General features: G+C 42.6%; 1 protein-coding gene across 1 annotated transcript; it reads right to left on the bottom strand.

Moving 5' to 3' along the window:
* Positions 1–7,969: 7,969 nt before the first annotated feature.
* LOC117420876 (leukocyte cell-derived chemotaxin-2-like) lies at positions 7,970–12,352 on the bottom strand. The gene is made up of 4 exons (XM_034917200.2): positions 12,313–12,352; positions 8,850–8,934; positions 8,430–8,578; positions 7,970–8,138 (listed from the first exon to the last, which is right to left on the bottom strand). Exons 1-4 carry the CDS (start codon positions 12,350–12,352, stop codon positions 7,972–7,974), a joined length of 441 nt encoding a protein of 146 aa, XP_034773091.2. The 3' UTR covers positions 7,970–7,971.
* Positions 12,353–21,960: the final 9,608 nt, after the last annotated feature.

Raw genomic sequence — 21,960 nt, 5'->3', positions numbered from 1 at the left:
ATGATGATATGCCACATGACGGTATTTCCTGCAACAGCAAATGGAGTATAATTAGTTTAATAAATAAAAGTGAGAGGTTGATGTTTTTATTTTACTGTATCTATATGCAGTTTACTTAATGATATGGCACCAGCAGCAGAAATTATTATCGTATGAAATGTACTATTTAAACACACAGTCGTCCTGTCTTTTTTCTGAATCATCAGTGTTGTATTGTTGCCTGTATTGGTAGCATGCAGTATCCAATACACCATGGTTAAGGCACACTGGGTTGAAGTCTGGGTGCTGGGTTGTACATTTCTGAGGAAAGTCTTGTTCTTCACATTTTTCACGTGTTCTCTCAAGTTCCTGGCAGCAAACACTTTCTCTTGTTGTGGCCATTGGCTGGCAGTTACCACAGGAGCACCTGAGAAAAGAAAGAAAGAAGTTTCACATTTGCTGATAACTTTCCTTGTCTCTCTCTGCAGGAAGAGCATCACAGTTGTAATGAAAACAGTTGGACTCTAAATAACATCCTATTCAGATGCATTGAGTGAGAAGGTGTTTTCACTCCAAGAATTACGCACAGACACAAAGTGGCTAATCTCTCTAAAGTAACAGGTTACAGTGCACAGTATCTCTCTAAAGTAACAGGTTACAGTGCACGGTGTCTCTCTAAAGTAACAGGTTACAGTGCACGGTGTCTCTCTAAAGTAACAGGTTACAGTGCACGGTGTCTCTCTAAAGTAACAGGTTACAGTGCACGGTGTCTCTCTAAAGTAACAGGTTACAGTGCACGGTGTCTCTCTAAAGTAACAGGTTACAGTGCACGGTATCTCTCTAAAGTAACAGGTTACAGTGCACAGTGTCTCTCTACAGTAACAGGTTACAGTGCACGGTGTCTCTCTAAAGTAACAGGTTACAGTGCACGGTGTCTCTCTAAAGTAACAGGTTACAGTGCACAGTATCTCTCTAAAGTAACAGGTTACAGTGCACGGTATCTCTCTAAAGTAACAGGTTACAGTGCACAGTGTCTCTCTACAGTAACAGGTTACAGTGCACGGTGTCTCTCTAAAGTAACAGGTTACAGTGCACGGTGTCTCTCTAAAGTAACAGGTTACAGTGCACAGTATCTCTCTAAAGTAACAGGTTACAGTGCACAGTATCTCTCTAAAGTAACAGGTTACAGTGCACAGTATCTCTCTAAAGTAACAGGTTACAGTGCACGGTGTCTCTCTAAAGTAACAGGTTACAGTGCACGGTGTCTCTCTAAAGTAACAGGTTACAGTGCACAGTGTCTCTCTAAAGTAACAGGTTACAGTGCACGGTGTCTCTCTAAAGTAACAGGTTACAGTGCACAGTATCTCTCTAAAGTAACAGGTTACAGTGCACGGTATCTCTCTAAAGTAACAGGTTACAGTGCACGGTGTCTCTCTAAAGTAACAGGTTACAGTGCACGGTGTCTCTCTAAAGTAACAGGTTACAGTGCACGGTGTCTCTCTAAAGTAACAGGTTACAGTGCACGGTGTCTCTCTACAGTAACAGGTTACAGTGCACGGTGTCTCTCTAAAGTAACAGGTTACAGTGCACGGTGTCTCTCTAAAGTAACAGGTTACAGTGCACGGTGTCTCTCTAAAGTAACAGGTTACAGTGCACGGTGTCTCTCTAAAGTAACAGGTTACAGTGCACGGTGTCTCTCTAAAGTAACAGGTTACAGTGCACGGTGTCTCTCTAAGCTAAAGTAACAGGTTACAGTGCACGGTATCACATGATTGCAATGTAAAAGGTACTATTTTGATGGAAACGCATCATTCATTACACCATTTTTCTTCTATTTCTGCATTTTTGTTATTTGCGAAGTTTAAAAAGAATTTTGTCTCCAGACAGAACGTGTTTTACGAAATAAGCGTTTGTGTTTCTCTCAAAATACATGATTCAGTGCAGAGTGCAGTGACTGCGTCCTTTTCACCATGAGAGTAAAGCGATCAATGATCTTTATATAGAAAAAAACTGAAATTGTTTCGGCATCACCAGATATCCTTGATTTAATTAAGAAATTGGACATGGATTAACAACGATAGGTTAATGTTAATAATAATAATAATAATAATAATAATAATAATAATAATAATAATAATAATAATACTTTGTTTTGTAATCCATCGTAATAGGAAGGGTTAGTCACCTGTGCAAGTGTCAAGAAAGTGTGATATTTAAACCACATTTTATGAATTTATTAGGCTGACGCTTTTATCCAAAGCGATTTAGGATTCGAACCAATTTATACAGTGGGGCATTTTTTGCATACTGAGCAGCGTGACTCAGTGATGTAAGCTGCCTTGCTCAAGTGTGCAACAGCAGCGCACCCAGGATTGAATGTACCGTAGTTGTTTTTTTAATAACATTTAATCACATTTAATAAAAACTGATTACTTCAGATCAATAGTTTATACACATTGTAGTATTAATACAAATAAAATAAAAACTTCCCAATCTGTGTTATGTAGGCGATCGTGTTCATCGATGTACAATTGCTTTTGGATTCGCGGCGGAGGTGGCTGCACCTATACAGAATGAATGGGGGTGTAGAGCCAAGGAGGGAGGGCTGCTCTGGAGATGAGAGTGGTGAGGTGGCTTGAGAACCAGTGACGAGTGATGATGGAGCAGGAGGAATCGATGAATAAAGAACATAAGAACATAAGAACATAAGAAAGTTTACAAACGAGAGGAGGCCTTTCAGCCCATCTTGCTCATTTGGTTGTTAGTAGCTTATTTATCCCAGAATATCATCAAACAGCTTCTTGAAGGATCCCAGGGTTTCAGCTTCAACAACATTACTGGGGAGTTGGTTCCAGACCCTCACAATTCTCTGTGTAAAAAAGTGCCTCCTATTTTCTATTCTGAATGCCCCTTTATCTAATCTCCATTTGTGACCCCTGGTCCTGGTTTCTTTTTTCAAGTCAAAGAAATCCCCTAGGTTGACATTGTCTATACCTTTTAGGATTTTGAATGCTTGAATCAGATCACCGCGTAGTCTTCTTTGTTCAAGACTGAACAGATTCAATTCTTTTAGCCTGTCTGCATACGACAGGCCTTTTAAACCCGGGATAATTCTGGTTGCTCTTCTTTGCACTCTTTCTAGAGCAGCAATATCCTTTTTGTAACGAGGTGACCAGAACTGAACACAATATTCTAGGTGAGGTCTTACTAATGCATTGTAAAGTTTTAACATTACTTCCCTTGATTTAAATTCAACACTTCTCACAATATATCCAAGCATCTTGTTGGCCTTTTTTATAGCTTCCCCACATTGTCTAGATGAAGAAGGGTCTGGGTGGGGCAGAGTTTCCTGCTGGAAACATATCTTGACATTGCTGAGAAAGGGCAGATAGAAGACTCAGTCCTTGAAAGCTGAATGAAATGACCACGCCGAAATTGAGCTGTCTTTGAGATATACAGCCAAATTATTTAAACGAATACCCACCGTGGGGAAACTAGAAGCTGAAGAGACTGTGAATTTGGTCCTCACAGGGGGAGAAGCAGCCTTTCCGAATAGTAGAGATGAGTAAATGGAGAATGTCCGTTGACATAGGCAGATGGGATGGTGAGGCAGGGGGTGAGCTTGTAAGGATTCCACGCAGGGTCAGGCGAACTGCTGGAATAGAGAGGGAGAAGGCACAGACATGATGCGGTAGTGATATTGGATCCCTGAAATGTAGGCTTTAATAGATGCTGGGGAGAGATGGAGAGGTTTCTTAACATGGACAATGAAAGCCAGGATCCAGTCTTGATTGAAGGGAATAGGATGGATACGATTATGAGTGCAGAAAGTTGAAGACGTTGACCAGGCTGTAGAATAGGAAGCTCTTGAAGAAGGGATGAGGGCTGCAGACATGTAGTGCTGAGCAGATTGAAGGAGGTTGCTGAGGGCAGGATTGATTTCCTTGACCACTGGTGATCCAAGAGGAGAGCGGCCACCACAATAGGATAGATTTGAAAGAGAGCAGTGGAAGGAGCTGAATTTCAGGGGGGTCAGGTGTGAAGAACCATTCTGATGCCAGGAACCTGCCAAATCCAGTGGATGAGGCGTCAGTGAAGAGGGTAAGATCATGAGGAGCTGAAATGAAGCCATTGTAAAATAGAGAGAGACCGCTCCCGTTAGTAAGGAGATTGAACCATATCTTTATATCTTTTCTGGCCTCGGTGAGATTTTGACATGGGAATTCAGGTTCTTGGCAGTGGATGAGAGGGCTAGAAGACGTGAGTGAGAGAATACATTGGAGTTTGGCAGAAGGTGGGCTGGCTTCGAATTTCACGGTATCAACGGTAATGCCGAGGTATTCCAGAGAGTTGACGGGGCCGATGGTTTTCTCTTCGGAAAGAGGGACACAGACTGAGGAGAAGAGGGTCTTAAGCTGATTAATTGCCTGGGCTGGAGGATCTGAAGGGCGGGGAAATGAGCAGGAAGTCATCCATCAGATGGAGGAGGAAAGGAATACGGTAGGTGTTCAGCAGAGGGCTTCTGACAAGGAATCAAATATTTTTGGGCTACTGTGGCAACCGAAAGTAAGCTGGGTGGAGAAATAGAACTTGTCTGCCCAGCAGACTTCGAAAAGGTGACAGAGCGAAGGATGAATAACCTTGAATGCATCAGAGATCTCGGCTTTGGCAACCAGGCTCCATGACCTGCAATTTTGGTGGAATTAATAGCTTGAGAAATGCCATTGAGTTGAACGTACCGAAAGTATAGGCAGAAGTGCTGGAATTGAAGGCAGGGAAGCTGAAGAAGAAGAGTTCTCCAGTTTGTGAAGACGGGCGCTGAGAGCTAGCTAGAGTCGATTATAGGCTGGGGCAATGTTTGCAGCTGATTAAACATATCATGAGTAGGGCCCTGTGAAAACTGCGATTTCATGGGCTGCGCGGAAATCGTGAAATTAGCTCAATACCATGATTTTTACAATATTCTTAAGAAATAAAAATAATTTCATAATAAAAATCACATTAATGAAACTGTACAGCTCTGCTATGTGCCTGTGTGTAATATTCGCCATGCACACAGTGCTGTGCAGTGATTGTGTCATGTGACTATATGCAAGCTAAGCAGGAAATTAAAATACTACACACTGTAAACAAGAAAATGGATGTCTTTAAAAAGGCAAAAAATGTGTCTACAGCAGATCACGTAAAGCAGGAGTTTACACAGTGATGGAGGTAAGCTCTTCAGTACGTCCTGCAATGCTACTGTAGATCACTACCTTAACTTGTCTGTTGCCAGCAAGTATTCACCGAAAGAGAAAGGTGGAAATCCAGAGCAGTACTGCGACTGCTTTACTTGCAAAGAAACAAAAAACGATGACTTCCATATTCCAAAAGTCCACTGTGACAGAAATATAATGAGTTTTGGTTGTAAATCTCCCCCCCAAACTGTGAGGGCGCTAAGCAGCGAAAGGGAAAGGCTTTGGATGGGCTGGCCTGACAGTTCTTTTCCTGGGATGGGAAGTCGGTCAGTCTGGAAGAAAGCGAGACTCTGTTGCAGGAACATATTGATCTGGAAGGTAAACGATGTAGCAGCTGCAGACAGTAAAGACAGCTGCAATCGTTTACCAAGGGGTCATGCGTAGTGGCATAAAGGGGCCAGAGAATTGTAAATCTTTTCCTTCACTTGGTTTCAGAGCAGATACAAAACTGGATGGACCCAGAGAGATCCCCTGTGAATTATTGTGAGCAGTATTTGTGAGTGTTTTGTTTCTTTTTGTTGCTGTTAGTAATTGTCTTTTGTTTTGTAAATTCACTAGACGGCTAACACGTCTCCGGAGCTGTCGCCTTGGGCCCGCACTACCCGGAACAACACTGCACTACAGTCACTGTTAAATTGTTATCACCCACCACCAACACTACTGCACGCACCCGGACTGGTGTATTGTATTGTGGGGCAGATAACATGTACTATTATTTGGTTTGCAAAACCAGTTAATATTGTTTCCTGCCGTGCTCTACACATTGGTGTGTATTGCCGGGGGATTATTGTTTGGTCAACAATACAATTAAAAACTGTTCCAAACTGGATTATAACTCTCTGTGTTTCATTACTGCACTGCATCACCCCTGCACCTGCATGTACCACTTACCACTTTGCCACATCCACTTGTTAAATTCTGACCTGATAGAGGCGTTAGTTTGCACTTTTGAAAAATTGGACAACCAAAAGTTACAGAAAGTCTTCAGTGTAGCAAATGGTGGAGCGATTCCTTCATCAGCCCAGCTGAGACGTGAATACTTACCTAAAGCTGCCGAGTATCACAAGCAGGAGATTATGAAATTGGTAAAACAGTGTTGTTGCTTGTCAGTGGTCACGATCATGCCCAAGATCAGTATGGGTTACACATTTTATTTGTTTTGCAAGACCTAAATGGTGAACATGCACCTGATGTACAAGAACTGAAAGCTGTCCTGCAGATACACTTTACCTACAGGCTGTAAATTACAACACCGTTTCACAAGCTATTGTAAAGTGCTTGAATAACTTTGATGTTAATTTTGATGTCAGTGCATTTATCTGTATATTTGCTGTTTAAAAAACTAATAATATTTTGTACATGTAATTTATTACATATTTCCATGCACATTCCGCAAAACATGATACTTTACCCGTGACACTGCTGTGAATTTTAAAGAAAATGTCCATGATTTTCACAGGGCCTTAATCATGAGGGGCGCTGCTGGTGGAGCCGTCGGATGAAGCAGGTAACTGCGGCAGCAGATGTTGTGGCTGCGTTGCCAGCGGGAGCTGGGCTGCGTGAGCAGGATCTTGCGAATGCGCAGCAGGATCTTGCGAATGCGCAGCAGGATCTTGCGAATGCGCAGCAGGATCTTGCGAATGCGCAGCAGGATCTTGCGAATGAGCAGCAGGAACGGAAGCTGTGAGAGTAGTAGGTGAGGACAGCCTGGTGGCTGAAGCTTGCATGCGGGGGGAAGGGGGGAATCGGCTCAGCTTACAGAGCTTCCCAATAAGTGAGAAACAGAGCCATGATCAAAGAGAACTTTCAGAAGCTTAGGTGTGGTCCAATCTTTATAATGAAGCTGCTGCTGGGACTGGCTGGCGGAACCACGCTTTGAGCCGTGCGCTTGCCTAGCTGAAGGCTGGTTGGAAGCAGGGTCGGCTGGTGGGGCGGGTGCAGGGACCGGGAGGAGGAGGGATGGGAGCAATCAACCCATTAATCATCCAATTAAGGACCCAGCCACCTGGCATAAAAGGAGGCCTCAGCCTCTCATTTGGGGGAGAGTTCGGGAAGGAGAAGAAGAGTGGTTTTGTTTGTGCTGTGAAACCAGTGACAACCAAACAAGCAAGATGGGCCGAATGGGGCCTCCTCTTGTTTTTAAACTTTCTTATGTTCTTAAAAATAGGTACTTATTAACAGGAAATCAGAGGCCCCCAGCTCCACACCCCCGAACTGCGCAAGCTAACATATATTTAAAGGACATTTTCATATTGATCTTTCTATAGATTTTAAAAATTCTGTAAAAATCGGTAGAAACGTTTATTGGAAAATGTCCTGTTTTCTTTTTACAGAACATTTAAAAACAGGGAGTTTGTGATCCCTGTACTACCAAGAGGACACTTATTTCAATTGTTGTACCAGAGACATGCAGTGTGGTTGTAGCAGGTAGTATAAAAACTGATTTGTGTCAAATAAAGGACATGTGGGATGCTTCCATTTGGAAGCTGAAGCAGAGCAGGCACTCCTGGCTATTGGTGGGTATTAAGAATGTCTGGTGGTATAACTGGCAAATACACTGCAAACAGCATATACAGTGTACATATGCATAGTTTACATACATAGATTTGGAGAAAAAAAACAAGATACTACACATTTAGATCAAAATGCTTTATTGTTAAGAGAAATATTGATTCACGTTTATTAGACAGTGAATTTACACAGAGGTGACTCGTCAGCCAGAGAGGAAGCGAGCAGGGCTGGGGGTTGTCTGGTTTCACAGGTAACGGGTGGGATTAGAGCGGTCACACATCTGGACATGGATGTGGGAGGTGATGCCTGGGTAGACTGCCTGCATGGGTAGCATGGTCCCAATCCTCTGTCCCTTCTTCACGTTACCTGTGTATTTATCAGGCTTAATGTAAAAAAACATCACGCACAGCCCTACAGACGAAAGGAGAAAGCATTGTTAGAGTCACTTCGATGTGTGGCTTGACCATGGTAAAAGCATAACACAGCGTAATAAAGCACAGTGAAAGCATAGCAAAGCATAGGGAAGCATTGTAAAGAATAGCAAGGTATGGTAAAGCTTCTTAACAAACATGGCAAGCCACAGTAAAACTATGGTAAAACCATTGGAAAAGCAGTGTGGTAAAATATCGTGTTCAGATTGTATAAGAGTGTGTAAGTGGTGTTGTTACAGACAGTGTGCTTTGTTGATAGAATAGCTGTTACCATTGCCAATGAGCTTGAAGCCATCGTCGATCTTGTTTTTGTTCCCGTAGGGTCTGATCCTGCCAACAAGTTTACCGTCAAATGGGGCGTAAACAGCAGAGCCATCTGAGCACTTAACATCAACTCCTCCGTGGGAACGACCCCCTACGCTGTGGGGTGAAGGACAGAGAAGCAGCAACACTAAGAACATATGCAAGTGCATAGAAATACTGTCACACACAATGACAAAGAAGACCAGTGATTCAGGCAATGTGGTGAAATAACAATGAGATTTAGTCACCCGGTGGTATGATTGGTGCCTTTATGGTGGGGCATTAACTGCTGACATTGATTATTATCTTTTGAAGGGCATGTTGTCAAAAACGAATCAAGTTATCCTGATGAATGGCTCATGAATATTCATTTTATTTTACACTTTACCGTCTAGCTCCATAGTGTCCACATCCCAGCTTGTCACAGGCTCTTGCAACATTCTGTATGTAGCCTCGGCACAAGACTCCAAATGCTGTGAAAACACCCAGAAAACCAGGACATCAGCCACTGAAACAAATCTCAAACCACACCTGCAGCAACAGCTCCAGCAGGGCTCTGTCTCAGAGCTTCCATGGTAAACACTCAGCAGGACTGAAGTTAGAAATACTACAAGAGAAATTCATGGACAAGCGTTTCGACTAGAAGTCTCTTTCTGTGAAGACATTACAAAACAACACTTGTAGTTGAAATGCTTGTCATTGATTTTCTTAAGTTTCTTTTAGTATTTCTGACTTTAGTCTTCTGGTTAATGAAGTAGCAACATTCAGAAAGAAAGTTAACGTTAGTTGTCTAACTTGTCCACTTTTACTTTACATCCGAATAGGGCTTTTTTTTATTTTTGTTGATAGAAATTAAGCAAAGCTATGGTTCTGGCAGGGAGCTCACTTCCACCTTAGATCAAATCACAGAAACGTCAAGCACATGTTAGGCGCTTTCGACCACCAGCTCAAACCACCAATCGAATAGCTAGTATCTTATTTGTCCTTTGATAAACAATACGTCCGATGATCGGCAAGGAAAGGATTTATATCTTACCTCAATCCATTACGTCCCCACTGTGCACCAGAGTTCGCCTCCTCCTCCCCAGCCCCCACCTGCTTTTGGGGTTTGTCTAATGGGGGAGGGCAGCTATCCTGCCTCCCTGCCTCTCCACTTATCTGAGAGCTTATGTACTTCGAAAGGTGAGGCCAAAGACCAAAGAATGTAGTGTAAACTATGTATAGTGTAGTCGTGTTGTGTAGTCTGTTTTAATAAATAATCTATTGCATTAGTTTCCTGACTGAACTGGAAGTGATCAAGAGATACATGGAATCAGGTTGAAAAAAGGGCAGCGAGGCTGTATAACATCTTTCAGCTGAACAGACGAGCTTCAAGCCAGGCAGATACTGTATAATATCTTTCAGCTGAACAGACGAGCTTCAAGCCAGGCAGATACTGTATAATATCTTCAGCTGAACAGACGAGCTTCAAGCCAGGCAGATACTGTATAACATCTTTCAGCTGAACAGACGAGCTTCAAGCCAGGCAGATACTGTATAATATCTTCAGCTGAACAGACGAGCTTCAAGCCAGGCAGATACTGTATAACATCTTTCAGCTGAACAGACGAGCTTCAAGCCAGGCAGATACTGTATAACATCTTTCAGCTGCACAGACAAGCTTCAAGCCAGGCAGATACTGTATAATGAAAAGTTTGAATAAAGATGGAGCAACAGAACCCAGAAACACTTAGAATGCTTATAAACATGTTGGGAAAGATTCAAAGTCATGGCTTTGTACCAGGATAGAATTGTTCAATCTGGACATGGCTTTGGCAAGGGCCAGACACTGTGAGGGCTCAGACTATCAAACTTGTGTAGGCAGGTGCACAGGACACAGGATCAGCATGAATTACCTTTGCTGTTAGGGGGCCTCGAACAGTCTCCTGCGATGAATAGAACTAGAGAGGGCAAACGGAAGCCGAGTTAGTACATTTAGAAAAGAAAGTAGGAAGCACTTTTTTTTTTATACAGTTATGAATGCATTTCATTGGCTAAAAAGTGTTACAACATGTGCAGATACGTCAACATTGGAACTTTTAGAACATTTCTGCCTAATTCGCTTTTGTAGGGGTGGGTTAGGTGGGGGTGCCATTTTTGGTCCAATATCTGAATGCCTAGGCTGTTTAACAAACAACCCTAAGTGTTTGGATGCTATTTGAACACCCTGTCGTGTGTTATTGGGTGAAGATGGGCAGCATCTGGGGTTGAGGTTGTGGTTGGGGTTATGGTTGGCATTGGGGTTATGGTTAAGATTTGAGTTTTATCACTGAAGTACAGTACATTATTGCTAATGTAGACTTAACCCCCGCGGTGTGCACACACACACACACACATATATAACGACGCAGATACTTTTGTCTCACTGAAACAAAAGCCTATGATGGACTTCCTCAAGATTCAAAAGAAGGACTTGCAGCAGTGAACTGTTTAAAAACACTTCTGTTGGTACGTGTTGTGTTGAAAAGTTCAAGTTGCACAGCAGGCTTGTTTATACATAGAATTGTATTTTTTGTTTGAAATCCCAGAAAACTATCAAAACTAAGCTACCATTATTTAATATTAATGTGTCAATCAATCAATCTTTATTTTATATAGCGCCTTTCATATTGGACAACCATCACAAAGTGCTTTACAAGATGCAGAAAATCCATAATACTTTAAATACAGTGAAAAATGCATAATACATGATAATAGCTTAATACTTGAAATAGTAGCAGCAACACAGCAGCTAATAACAGATATCAGGTTAAAGAGCATGGAAAGCAAGAGAGAACAGGTGGGTCTTGAGAGTTGATTTAAAGCGAGCGACGGTGAGAGCATCACGCACCAAAGCTGGGAGAGAGTTCCAGAGAGTCGGAGCCATGAAGCTAAACGAGCGTCCTCCAAGTGTGGTGCACTTTTGCTTTTGCTTAATGTGTGGACTAAATAAGCAAATAGCTTGTGATATTTTTAGCTGCTAGACACACAACTTAGTTTATAGGAAAAATGTGAGCGAAGATGGTCTGAATGGCTTATCTTATCTTGTAGCTTTGTAGCATTTTTTAATTTTTAATTTTATTTTTTGGTAACAAAAGAAGATAGGGAAATGGGTTGGAGGTGTATCGCATTTTGATTTTGCGAGGAGTAACACTGTCAAAGTAATCTCATTTTAAAACTATAAATATATTGTATTGAGTATTTTTTATCTTGGTGTTTTCATAATATCTGTCTTTGTAATGGTGAACTTGTGTGAAGTGCCTTGAATCCTGTGGTATGAAAGATGCTCTAGAAATAAAGTATTATTATTATTATTATTATTATTATTATTATTATTATAATCTCCAGTAAACGCTAATTTGGTTTACATTACACGTTTCTGGATTTTATTCACGCATTCTAGTCACACCTCATTTATCTGCAGATTTCACACATCTGTGGACCTATGTGCCCCCAAGCACACAGATAACTATTAACGTTTCTATAGATTTAGAAACTTACAGAATGTAAAAATCAACAGAGACATTTATAGGAAAATGTCTTGTATGTTTTCTTTTTATAGAGCATTCAAAAAAAGAGTAAAATGCTGTGGTCCCGGCACTACTAAGAGGGCACTTATTTGTTTGAATTGTTGCATCAGGGAGATGCTGTGTGGTAGCAGCTGGTAATATAAAAACAGAGAACACAGTTTACCAAGCACTACTGTGTAAATAGCATAGATACAATACATTACATATAGAACACTTTGAAATATAAAATATGTCAAAGATGAGCACATAGCAAGTTAAATTGTATATATATTGTATATATAATAAGTCAGCATTGACACTCACCAGTTGAACAGATGACAGCCAGTATAATTGCCTTCCTCATGTTGCTCACTTTCACAGGTTCAGAGATGATACAGTTGCTTCACCAGGTGTGTATTCAACCCAATCTTCTGCACCCACACTTATATATACTGCATGATCCATCAGAGGCACCAGAGAATCCAGCAGTGCTCAGTATTGCAGATCCACCATTAATCAAACCTCCAGGACCACATCATTCAAAGATATGCTATCTATATTAGTACATTTTATGTGCAATAACCCAGGCTTAGCGATAAACATCTGTTTGCCCAATTGATTACGGTCAGCACACATTACAATACATTTTACACCTCTAAAAGCATGTCATTGTTTATACTTGCTTTATATTCTAATATACCAATTGAATGTATTTACAAAATATGCTACACATGTATAATAAACTTGTAGGTACTTACTGCGTACACATTGCAAACAATTGTACTCTTTTTTCACTTGTGCATTATTTGCATGATTCCTGAAATAAAATCTTTTTATATTTCCAGGTGAATAATAGCAATACAATTGTGATTGCCCTAATAAATCAATTTAACATATTTGCAAAGTATGCTGCACATGTATCATAAACTTCAATTTGCCTATTTAGACATTACAGTGAATTCTACACTGCACACTTTCAAATCAAGTGCATGTTACCTGAAACCAATTCCTTTTCCTGCCTGCTTCACTAACACTGCAGTTACTTGAAGAACACATTTTAACCTACAGCTCCCTAGAACAAGCTTGTGGCAAAGCATGTGGATGCTGCCGAAACCTTCAGAAAAGCAAAAAGGAGGACAAAACCCCGACACCCCCCCCCCCCCCACCACCCTTTTCATTTTGCAGCCAAGGAGTCTAAAGCCATACTCCATATTCTTGCTGTCATGATTCTGTCAACATGTCTATCTATCACCATTCCTTCGTTCTGTCTCTCATGCCACCAGTCGGTTTGGAGTGTTAACTTGGGGACAGTTTCCATTACCTGACTGGAAGGAGTCAAGGGTAACCCCTTCATTTTTCTTTACTTCAAATCTATGTGGATGCTGCAGTTATTTTTATTATGTTCAGAAGTAAATGTTCAAATAAATGTTACAAATTATTTCAGGCAAATTGGGGAGCTCTGCTCCCTTCTGAGGACCTTCTTGATTTGATAATGAACCCATCTGCAGTGTGTAATAGGGATGTGAGTATCCGCTGACAGAGAGGAGAGGGTGAGAGGGATTCAGGTTCATATGAAGCTGCAGGGCGCCCAGGCTGGGGGGGACTACAGGAGGCATTTGTGTAACCCTGAGCAAGTCACTTAACCTCCTTGTGCTTCGTCTTTTGGGTGAGACGTGGTTGTAAGTGACTCTGCAGCTGATGCATAGTTCACACACCCTAGTCTCTGTAAGTCTCCTTGGATAAAGGCGTCTGCGAAATAAACAAATAATGAGAGACTGGAGAATCGACTTACAGTAATGCAAAACAAAACACAGTAAAACACAACTATCAAAATGAAGCTGGTCTACAAACGACCAAGCGCTCCCTCCACTACAAGGAGGGTCCCGCTCCAGGAACATATCCTCTAACACAAACTCAATTAGAATCCTCTAAACGAATCCCTATCTTTACAGAAAAGACTGGGAAGAATCGCTGAGATTGAGATTTCAATAGACATGGATCCTGGAGCTTCAGTATGTTATGGCAGAGGAAAGCATGGTCTGTTCTTGAAGCTGTAGCAAGACTGAAGGCGTCTGTTCTACAGGAGCAGTGGGACAGAAGGGGGGAGAGAAGCAGATTTCAGCAGTAAATGCATACGAGAATCCATGGAGTCATTTGCAGTGAAGAAGCAAAGTAGTTGAATATCAGATCGCTGACTTGAGGAACAGGCAAGAGGGGACAGGTGAGCTGAGGGAACCAAATGAATAATATTGCTTCTAAGCTAAGGGGAGAGAGAGTGCTGGTGGACCGTAGAAGAGAGAGTGAAGGTTGGCAGCTTGACAGCAGGGGCGGTGGAATTGACAGGCGAGGATGCAATGGCTAAATTGAGGGAAAGGAAAACTACTGGTTCTAATCGAGTAATCCTGTCATCAAGAGCAACCAGGCGGTCGATGGCTGAAGGAATGACATCAATAACAATGAGTTGTAAATACAAGACAGAGTGTGGCAGGATAGCGTCACGGCCCAAGGTGTTCCTGGCAGGAATTACAGACTCAGAGGCAGAAAGCTGCAGTTAAAGTGCTGTTGCACATGTTTACAAAACTTAGTGAAAAACAAAAAAGAGTAGCTGTGAGAATCAGAGCTCAGTGTGTTTCAGGGTGTGAGCTGGAACAGCATGAGGCAGGAGCTGTGTTCAGGGTGCAGTCTGCACTGGAGGTGTGGGTTAGGGGTAGGGTTAGAGAATCAGAGCTCAGCATGTTTCAGGGTGTGAGCTGGAACAGCATGAGGCAGGAGCTGTGTTCAGGGTGCAGTCTGCACTGGAGGTGTGGGTTAGGGGTAGGGTTAGAGAATCAGAGCTCAGTGTGTTTCAGGGTGTGAGCTGGAACAGCATGAGGCAGGAGCTGTGTTCAGGGTGCAGCCTGCACTGGAGGTGTGGGTTAGGGGTAGGGTTAGAGAATCGGAGCTCAGTGTGTTTCAGGGTGTGAGCTGGAACAGCATGAGGCAGGAGCTGTGTTCAGGGTGCAGCCTGCACTGGAGGTGTGGGTTAGGGGTAGGGTTAGAGAATCAGAGCTCAGTGTGTTTCAGGGTGTGAGCTGGAACAGCATGAGGCAGGAGCTGTGTTCAGGGTGCAGTCTGCACTGGAGGTGTGGGTTAGGGGTAGGGTTAGAGAATCAGAGCTCAGTGTGTTTCAGGGTGTGAGCTGGAACAGCATGAGGGAGGAGCTGTGTTCAGGGTGCAGTCTGCACTGGAGCTGTCGGTTAGGGGTAGGGTTAGAGAATCGGAGCTCAGTGTGTTTCAGGGTGTGAGCTGGAACAGCATGAGGCAGGAGCTGTGTTCAGGGTGCAGCCTGCACTGGAGCTGTCGGTTAGGGGTAGGGTTAGAGAATCGGAGCTCAGTGTGTTTCAGGGTGTGAGCTGGAACAGCATGAGGCAGGAGCTGTGTTCAGGGTGCAGCCTGCACTGGAGGTGTGGGTTAGGGGTAGGGTTAGAGAATCAGAGCTCAGTGTGTTTCAGGGTGTGAGGTGGAACAGCATGAGGCAGGAGCTGTGTTCAGGGTGCAGTCTGCACTGGAGCTGTCGGTTAGGGGTAGGGTTAGAGAATCGGAGCTCAGAGTGTTTCAGGGTGTGAGGTGGAACAGCATGAGGCAGGAGCTGTGTTCAGGGTGCAGTCTGCACTGGAGGTGTGGGTTAGGGGTAGGGTTAGAGAATCAGAGCTCAGTGTGTTTCAGGGTGTGAGGTGGAACAGCATGAGGCAGGAGCTGTGTTCAGGGTGCAGCCTGCACTGGAGGTGTGGGTTAGGGGTAGGGAGGTGATTGTCTGACAGATTTATAAATCAGGGTTGTACATAGCTTTGATTTATAACAATTTCAGTCAGTTCTGACACTGTGTGTTAGCAGCCCTAGTGAACAATAAACAGAAAGCAACAGGACTAGGGTTAACAAGGGTGTCACAAAGCAGCACAAGATGAAGACAGAGGATACAAAACACACTGGACTGAGTGAACATTGCATAAAAAACACTGGATTATTTCAAAGTGTACTTTATTAAATTATCAGTCAGAAAGACAACATTATGATACACTTGTTATGTCTCTTTGTTAATCCGTCTATCCATCAAAGGCACATTTCTGAATATATCTGAATCATCTGAACAGCAACTGCAAGTGTAATGATACTGACTCGGTTAGCTAGGTGGTGTACTCATGTCCAGTGTTACTAAGGGGCTGGGTGGAGCAGAGGGCTAGTCTGCAATAAGCAAAGCAGCCGCTCACTCATAAAATCCAGTTAACAATGCTTTGTGTTACACAGGCTTTCATGCCTTTCACTGCAGGAGGCTGGGGCTGGCAGCTCAGCTCACAAGTGCAATGAGTTTGGTCATCTCAGCTAATCCCCAGTGTACATTAGTCCTCATCACAAAAGCACCACACTGTTTGAAGAAAACAATCTTACTCTGTGCCCTGCTTTAGTCAAGTTGTTTTTTAATTCAGTCCCCAAGCCACTGAGCTGCCATCACAGGCCGTGTCCCGTGTCACTGCCTTCCCCCTCAGCACCTGCAGTAGGTCCAGCTGCAGCAGTGCAGTCGCTGTGCAGTCAAGCTGAGGGAGGTTTTTGTACGGACATGTATCACTGTGTGAGAGGGAAGCTGCTACCCTGCTGACAGTAGTAATCTCCTGCATCTTCAGCCTGGACACCGCTGATGGTCAGAGTGAAGTCAGTCCCATATCCACTGCTACTGCCACCGCTGTAAGTGCCAGTGAAACGAGCTGGGATCCCAGAAGCAAGACTGGTTTTAGTGTGGATCAGGAGTTTAGGAGCTTCTCCTGGTGTCTGCTGGTACCAGGCTAGGTAATAAACCTGGCTGCTGGCTTTGCAGCTGATAGTGACAGTATCTCCAGGGAGAACAGATTTAGCCGATGGAGACTGAGTCAATGTCTGTCCACTGGAATCTATAAAAAGAGATATTAAAATATTAGCAATCACTAAAATATGCATAATTCATATAAAATATGGTTTATTATACAATACTCCAAGACATTCACATAACTATTATGATCCAGATTATTTAATCCTTTTCATTATAATGTAGCCCTGTTAGTAAATGATCTCTTACCATGAGTGAAGATTATCAGCGAGCAGATGAAGTGAATTATAAAACTCATTGTTGTTTCAGATTGTGTTGACATGAAGGGCAGCTCTCAATCATGAAGTGTTAAACTCACAGGGCTATAAACACTCCCAGAGCACTGAAGCATGTGCTGCCAATGCAAAGTGTCTTTTCTATGCAAAATGTCTTCCTTGGGACAGCGGACACTCGCACACTCATACACACAAGGTAAAGAATGCTGCTGTAATGGCTCCCTCTAGTGAGGGGGATAGGAATTGCACTGGGATCTCTTTCACTTGTTCAGTCATATCCTCCTGAGAGTCCCCTTGTGCTGAATATATTGGCACAATTAAAGCAACATTTAGAAATACTTTTAAAAAAATTAATAAATTCAACACCAAACAGGTTTTTTCCATGTTTCTTTTAGTAGTTCTAATTGCAGCACTATTGAGAAGTTGATGGATGATGATGTCATCTTGTAAACAGTTTAAAACAAAGGAGAGCAATGTGAGTGATGCGTTTCCCAAGGGACTGTGTAAAAGTATTCAGTGTATGTATTTGCTATCTGCAATGTGAGTGATGCGTTTCCCAAGGGACTGTGTAAAAGTATTCAGTGTATGTATTTGCTATCTGCAATGTGAGTGAAGCGTTTCCCAAGGGACTGTGTAAAAGTATTCAGTGTATGGTATTTGCTATCTGCAATGTGAGTGAAGCGTTTCCCAAGGGACTGTGTAAAAGTATTCAGTGTATGTATTTGCTATCTGCAATGTGAGTGATGCGTTTCACAAGGGACTGTGTAAAAGTATTCAGTGTATGTATTTGCTATCTGCAATGTGAGTGATGCGTTTCCCAAGGGACTGTGTAAAAGTATTCAGTGTATGTATTTGCTATCTGCAATGTGAGTGATGCGTTTCACAAGGGACTGTGTAAAAGTATTCAGTGTATGTATTTGCTATCTGCAATGTGAGTGATGCGTTTCCCAAGGGACTGTGTAAAAGTATTCAGTGTATGTATTTGCTATCAGCAATGTGAGTGATGCGTTTCCCAAGGGACTGTGTAAAAGTATTCAGTGTATGTATTTGCTATCTGCAATGTGAGTGAAGCGTTTCACAAGGGACTGTGTAAAAGTATTCAGTGTATGTATTTGCTATCTGCAATGTGAGTGAAGCGTTTCCCAAGGGACTGTGTAAAAGTATTCAGTGTATGTATTTGCTATCTGCAATGTGAGTGATGCGTTTCACAAGGGACTGTGTAAAAGTATTCAGTGTATGTATTTGCTATCTGCAATGTGAGAGATGTGTTTCCCAAGGGACTGTGTAAAAGTATTCAGTGTATGTATTTGCTATCTGCAATGTGAGTGAAGCGTTTCACAAGGGACTGTGTAAAAGTATTCAGTGTATGTATTTGCTATCTGCAATGTGAGTGAAGCGTTTCCCATGGGACTGTGTAAAAGTATTCAGTGTATGTATTTGCTATCTGCAATGTGAGTGATGCGTTTCCCAAGGGACTGTGTAAAAGTATTCAGTGTATGTATTTGCTATCTGCAATGTGAGTGATGCGTTTCCCAAGGGACTGTGTAAAAGTATTCAGTGTATGTATTTGCTATCTGCAATGTGAGTGATGCGTTTCCCAAGGGACTGTGTAAAAGTATTCAGTGTATGTATTTGCTATCTGCAATGTGAGTGATGCGTTTCCCAAGGGACTGTGTAAAAGTATTCAGTGTATGTATTTGCTATCTGCAATGTGAGTGATGCGTTTCCCAAGGGACTGTGTAAAAGTATTCAGTGTATGTATTTGCTATCTGCAATGTGAGTGATGCGTTTCCCAAGGGGCTGTGTAAAAGTATTCAGTGTATGTATTTGCTATCTGCAATGTGAGTGATGCGTTTCCCAAGGGACTGTGTAAAAGTATTCAGTGTATGTATTTGCTATCTGCAATGTGAGTGATGCGTTTCCCAAGGGACTGTGTAAAAGTATTCAGTGTATGTATTTGCTATCTGCAATGTGAGTGATGCGTTTCCCAAGGGACTGTGTAAAAGTATTCAGTGTATGTATTTGCTATCTGCAATGTGAGTGAAGCGTTTCACAAGGGACTGTGTAAAAGTATTCAGTGTATGTATTTGCTATCTGCAATGTGAGTGAAGCGTTTCCCAAGGGACTGTGTAAAAGTATTCAGTGTATGGTATTTGCTATCTGCAATGTGAGTGATGCGTTTCACAAGGGACTGTGTAAAAGTATTCAGTGTATGTATTTGCTATCTGCAATGTGAGTGAAGCGTTTCACAAGGGACTGTGTAAAAGTATTCAGTGTATGTATTTGCTATCTGCAATGTGAGTGATGCGTTTCCCAAGGGACTGTGTAAAAGTATTCAGTGTATGTATTTGCTATCTGCAATGTGAGTGATGCGTTTCCCAAGGGACTGTGTAAAAGTATTCAGTGTATGTATTTGCTATCTGCAATGTGAGTGATGAGTTTCCCAAGGGACTGTGTAAAAGTATTCAGTGTATGTATTTGCTATCTGCAATGTGAGTGATGCGTTTCCCAAGGGACTGTGTAAAAGTATTCAGTGTATGTATTTGCTATCTGCAATGTGAGTGATGCGTTTCCCAAGGGACTGTGTAAAAGTATTCAGTGTATGTATTTGCTATCTGCAATGTGAGAGATGCGTTTCCCAAGGGACTGTGTAAAAGTATTCAGTGTATGTATTTGCTATCTGCAATGTGAGTGAAGCGTTTCCCAAGGGACTGTGTAAAAGTATTCAGTGTATGTATTTGCTATCTGCAATGTGAGTGATGCGTTTCCCAAGGGACTGTGTAAAAGTATTCAGTGTATGTATTTGCTATCTGCAATGTGAGTGATGCGTTTCCCAAGGGACTGTGTAAAAGTATTCAGTGTATGTATTTGCTATCTGCAATGTGAGTGATGCGTTTCCCAAGGGACTGTGTAAAAGTATTCAGTGTATGTATTTGCTATCTGCAATGTGAGTGATGCGTTTCCCAAGAGACTGTGTAAAAGTATTCAGTGTATGTAATTGCTATCTGCAATGTGAGAGATGTGTTATATCTTATGTGTTGTATCTTCTATCCAGAAGGGTTATGTTGCAGTAACGACCCTGGTGGTGGGGTGCACAGTGTTAGGTATCTTCAAAGACAGTTTGATTGCATCGTGTTTTCTATCCTTTAAATACACATTGTATTCCTCTCTAATCTTGCTTATGGGTTTGCCTTGTTTAGTGGTTGATTGTTCTTTGCATATGAAGCTGCAGGGCGCCCAGGCTGGGGGGTCAGATGGATTCAGGTTCATATGAAGCTGCAGGGCGTCCAGGCTGGGGGGTTAGATGGATTCAGGTTCATATGAAGCTGCAGGGCGTCCAGGCTGGGGGGTTAGATGGATTCAGGTTCATATGAAGCTGCAGAGCGCCCAGGCTGGGGGGTTAGATGGATTCAGGTTCATATGAAGCTGCAGAGCGCCCAGGCTGGGGGGGTTAGATGGATTCAGGTTCATATGAAGCTGCAGGGCGCCCAGGCTGGGGGGTCAGATGGATTCAGGTTCATATGAAGCTGCAGGGCGTCCAGGCTGGGGGGTTAGATGGATTCAGGTTCATATGAAGCTGCAGGGCGTCCAGGCTGGGGGGTTAGATGGATTCAGGTTCATATGAAGCTGCAGAGCGCCCAGGCTGGGGGGTTAGATGGATTCAGGTTCATATGAAGCTGCAGAGCGCCCAGGCTGGGGGGGTTAGATGGATTCAGGTTCATATGAAGCTGCAGGGCGCCCAGGCTGGGGGGGTTAGATGGATTCAGGTTCATATGAAGCTGCAGAGCGCCCAGGCTGGGGGGTTAGATGGATTCAGGTTCATATGAAGCTGCAGGGCGTCCAGGCTGGGGGGTTAGATGGATTCAGGTTCATATGAAGCTGCAGAGCGCCCAGGCTGGGGGGGTTAGATGGATTCAGGTTCATATGAAGCTGCAGGGCGCCCAGGCTGGGGGGGTTAGATGGATTCAGGTTCATATTAAGCTGCAGAGCGCCCAGGCTGGGGGGTTAGATGGATTCAGGTTCAAAGAGGAATCAAGGCTAATAAAATATAGAACAGACTGATAAAGAAGTCAATACAAGACAAACAACAGAATAATTGGTGGTCATTGTCCTCTCAATAAAATATTAAAATGTATTAATTTACATGAAAATGGAAATTGTGATACATTTACACCTCTTCAAACTCTAGAACATTATCTGCTACGATATAGAAAATACTGTTAATGAAGATCAGTTATTCATTATTTTTCTTATTTTTAAAATACAAGTTTAAAAAACATGTTACAACAAAATTTTGAATTTAAAAAATGTTTGAACATATTGTTGCATAAAAGATACTGGGGAATATGATTATATTTAAATATAATAATTAGTGAAATGTGTCAAATAAGCCAAGAGGAATCAGAAATAGCTTGATAGCATGTTTTAAAAGCCCCCAAAACATGAGAATACAAGAGGACCCAGGATAGATGCCAGTGGGACACTAAGGTTTATGGGCAGTGCATTTGATATGACCAGTGACAAAGTTACAGACTGGGTTCTACCATGTGAGTGTGACCCAAAGCATTGAGAAGAGGATGAATATCCAACTCCAGCACAAGCAGTTCATAGTCCACTGTGTCAAAAGCCTTGGTAAGATCTCAAAAACCATGGTAGGATCAAGCCTGGCAACAGGGTAATCACCCCTATGTGTTTCAGTGTCAGGTTCAGTACTCACTCCTATTATAATAAAATCAAAAGCATACCGGTCTGACAAGCCTGCAGCTCTGCAGCTGGTATCCGCCTCAGCCCCCTGTGGGTTCTGTTTATGAACCAGAGCAGTTCCTGTAGAGCTGAGGGAGGTTTTTGTACGGACATGTA

Source organism: Acipenser ruthenus, chromosome 1, assembly GCF_902713425.1.
Source record: "Acipenser ruthenus chromosome 1, fAciRut3.2 maternal haplotype, whole genome shotgun sequence".
NCBI classification, from domain to species: Eukaryota; Metazoa; Chordata; class Actinopteri; order Acipenseriformes; family Acipenseridae; genus Acipenser; species Acipenser ruthenus.
Note: the sequence above shows the minus strand (reverse complement) of the source record. Positions and strands in the feature narration are given on the sequence as shown.

Bases quoted from the DNA above. Each gene is read 5' to 3' on its own strand.
- LOC117420876 (XM_034917200.2), bottom strand. From the start codon at position 12,352: ATGAGGAAGGCAATTATACTGGCTGTCATCTGTTCAACTG. The intron at 8,579-8,849 runs GTAAAGTGTAAA...TTCACCCCACAG, and splicing joins GGACACTATGGAGCTAGACG to CGTAGGGGGTCGTTCCCACG. The intron at 8,139-8,429 runs GTAACAGCTATT...TTTCGTCTGTAG, and splicing joins CTTCAAGCTCATTGGCAATG to GGCTGTGCGTGATGTTTTTT.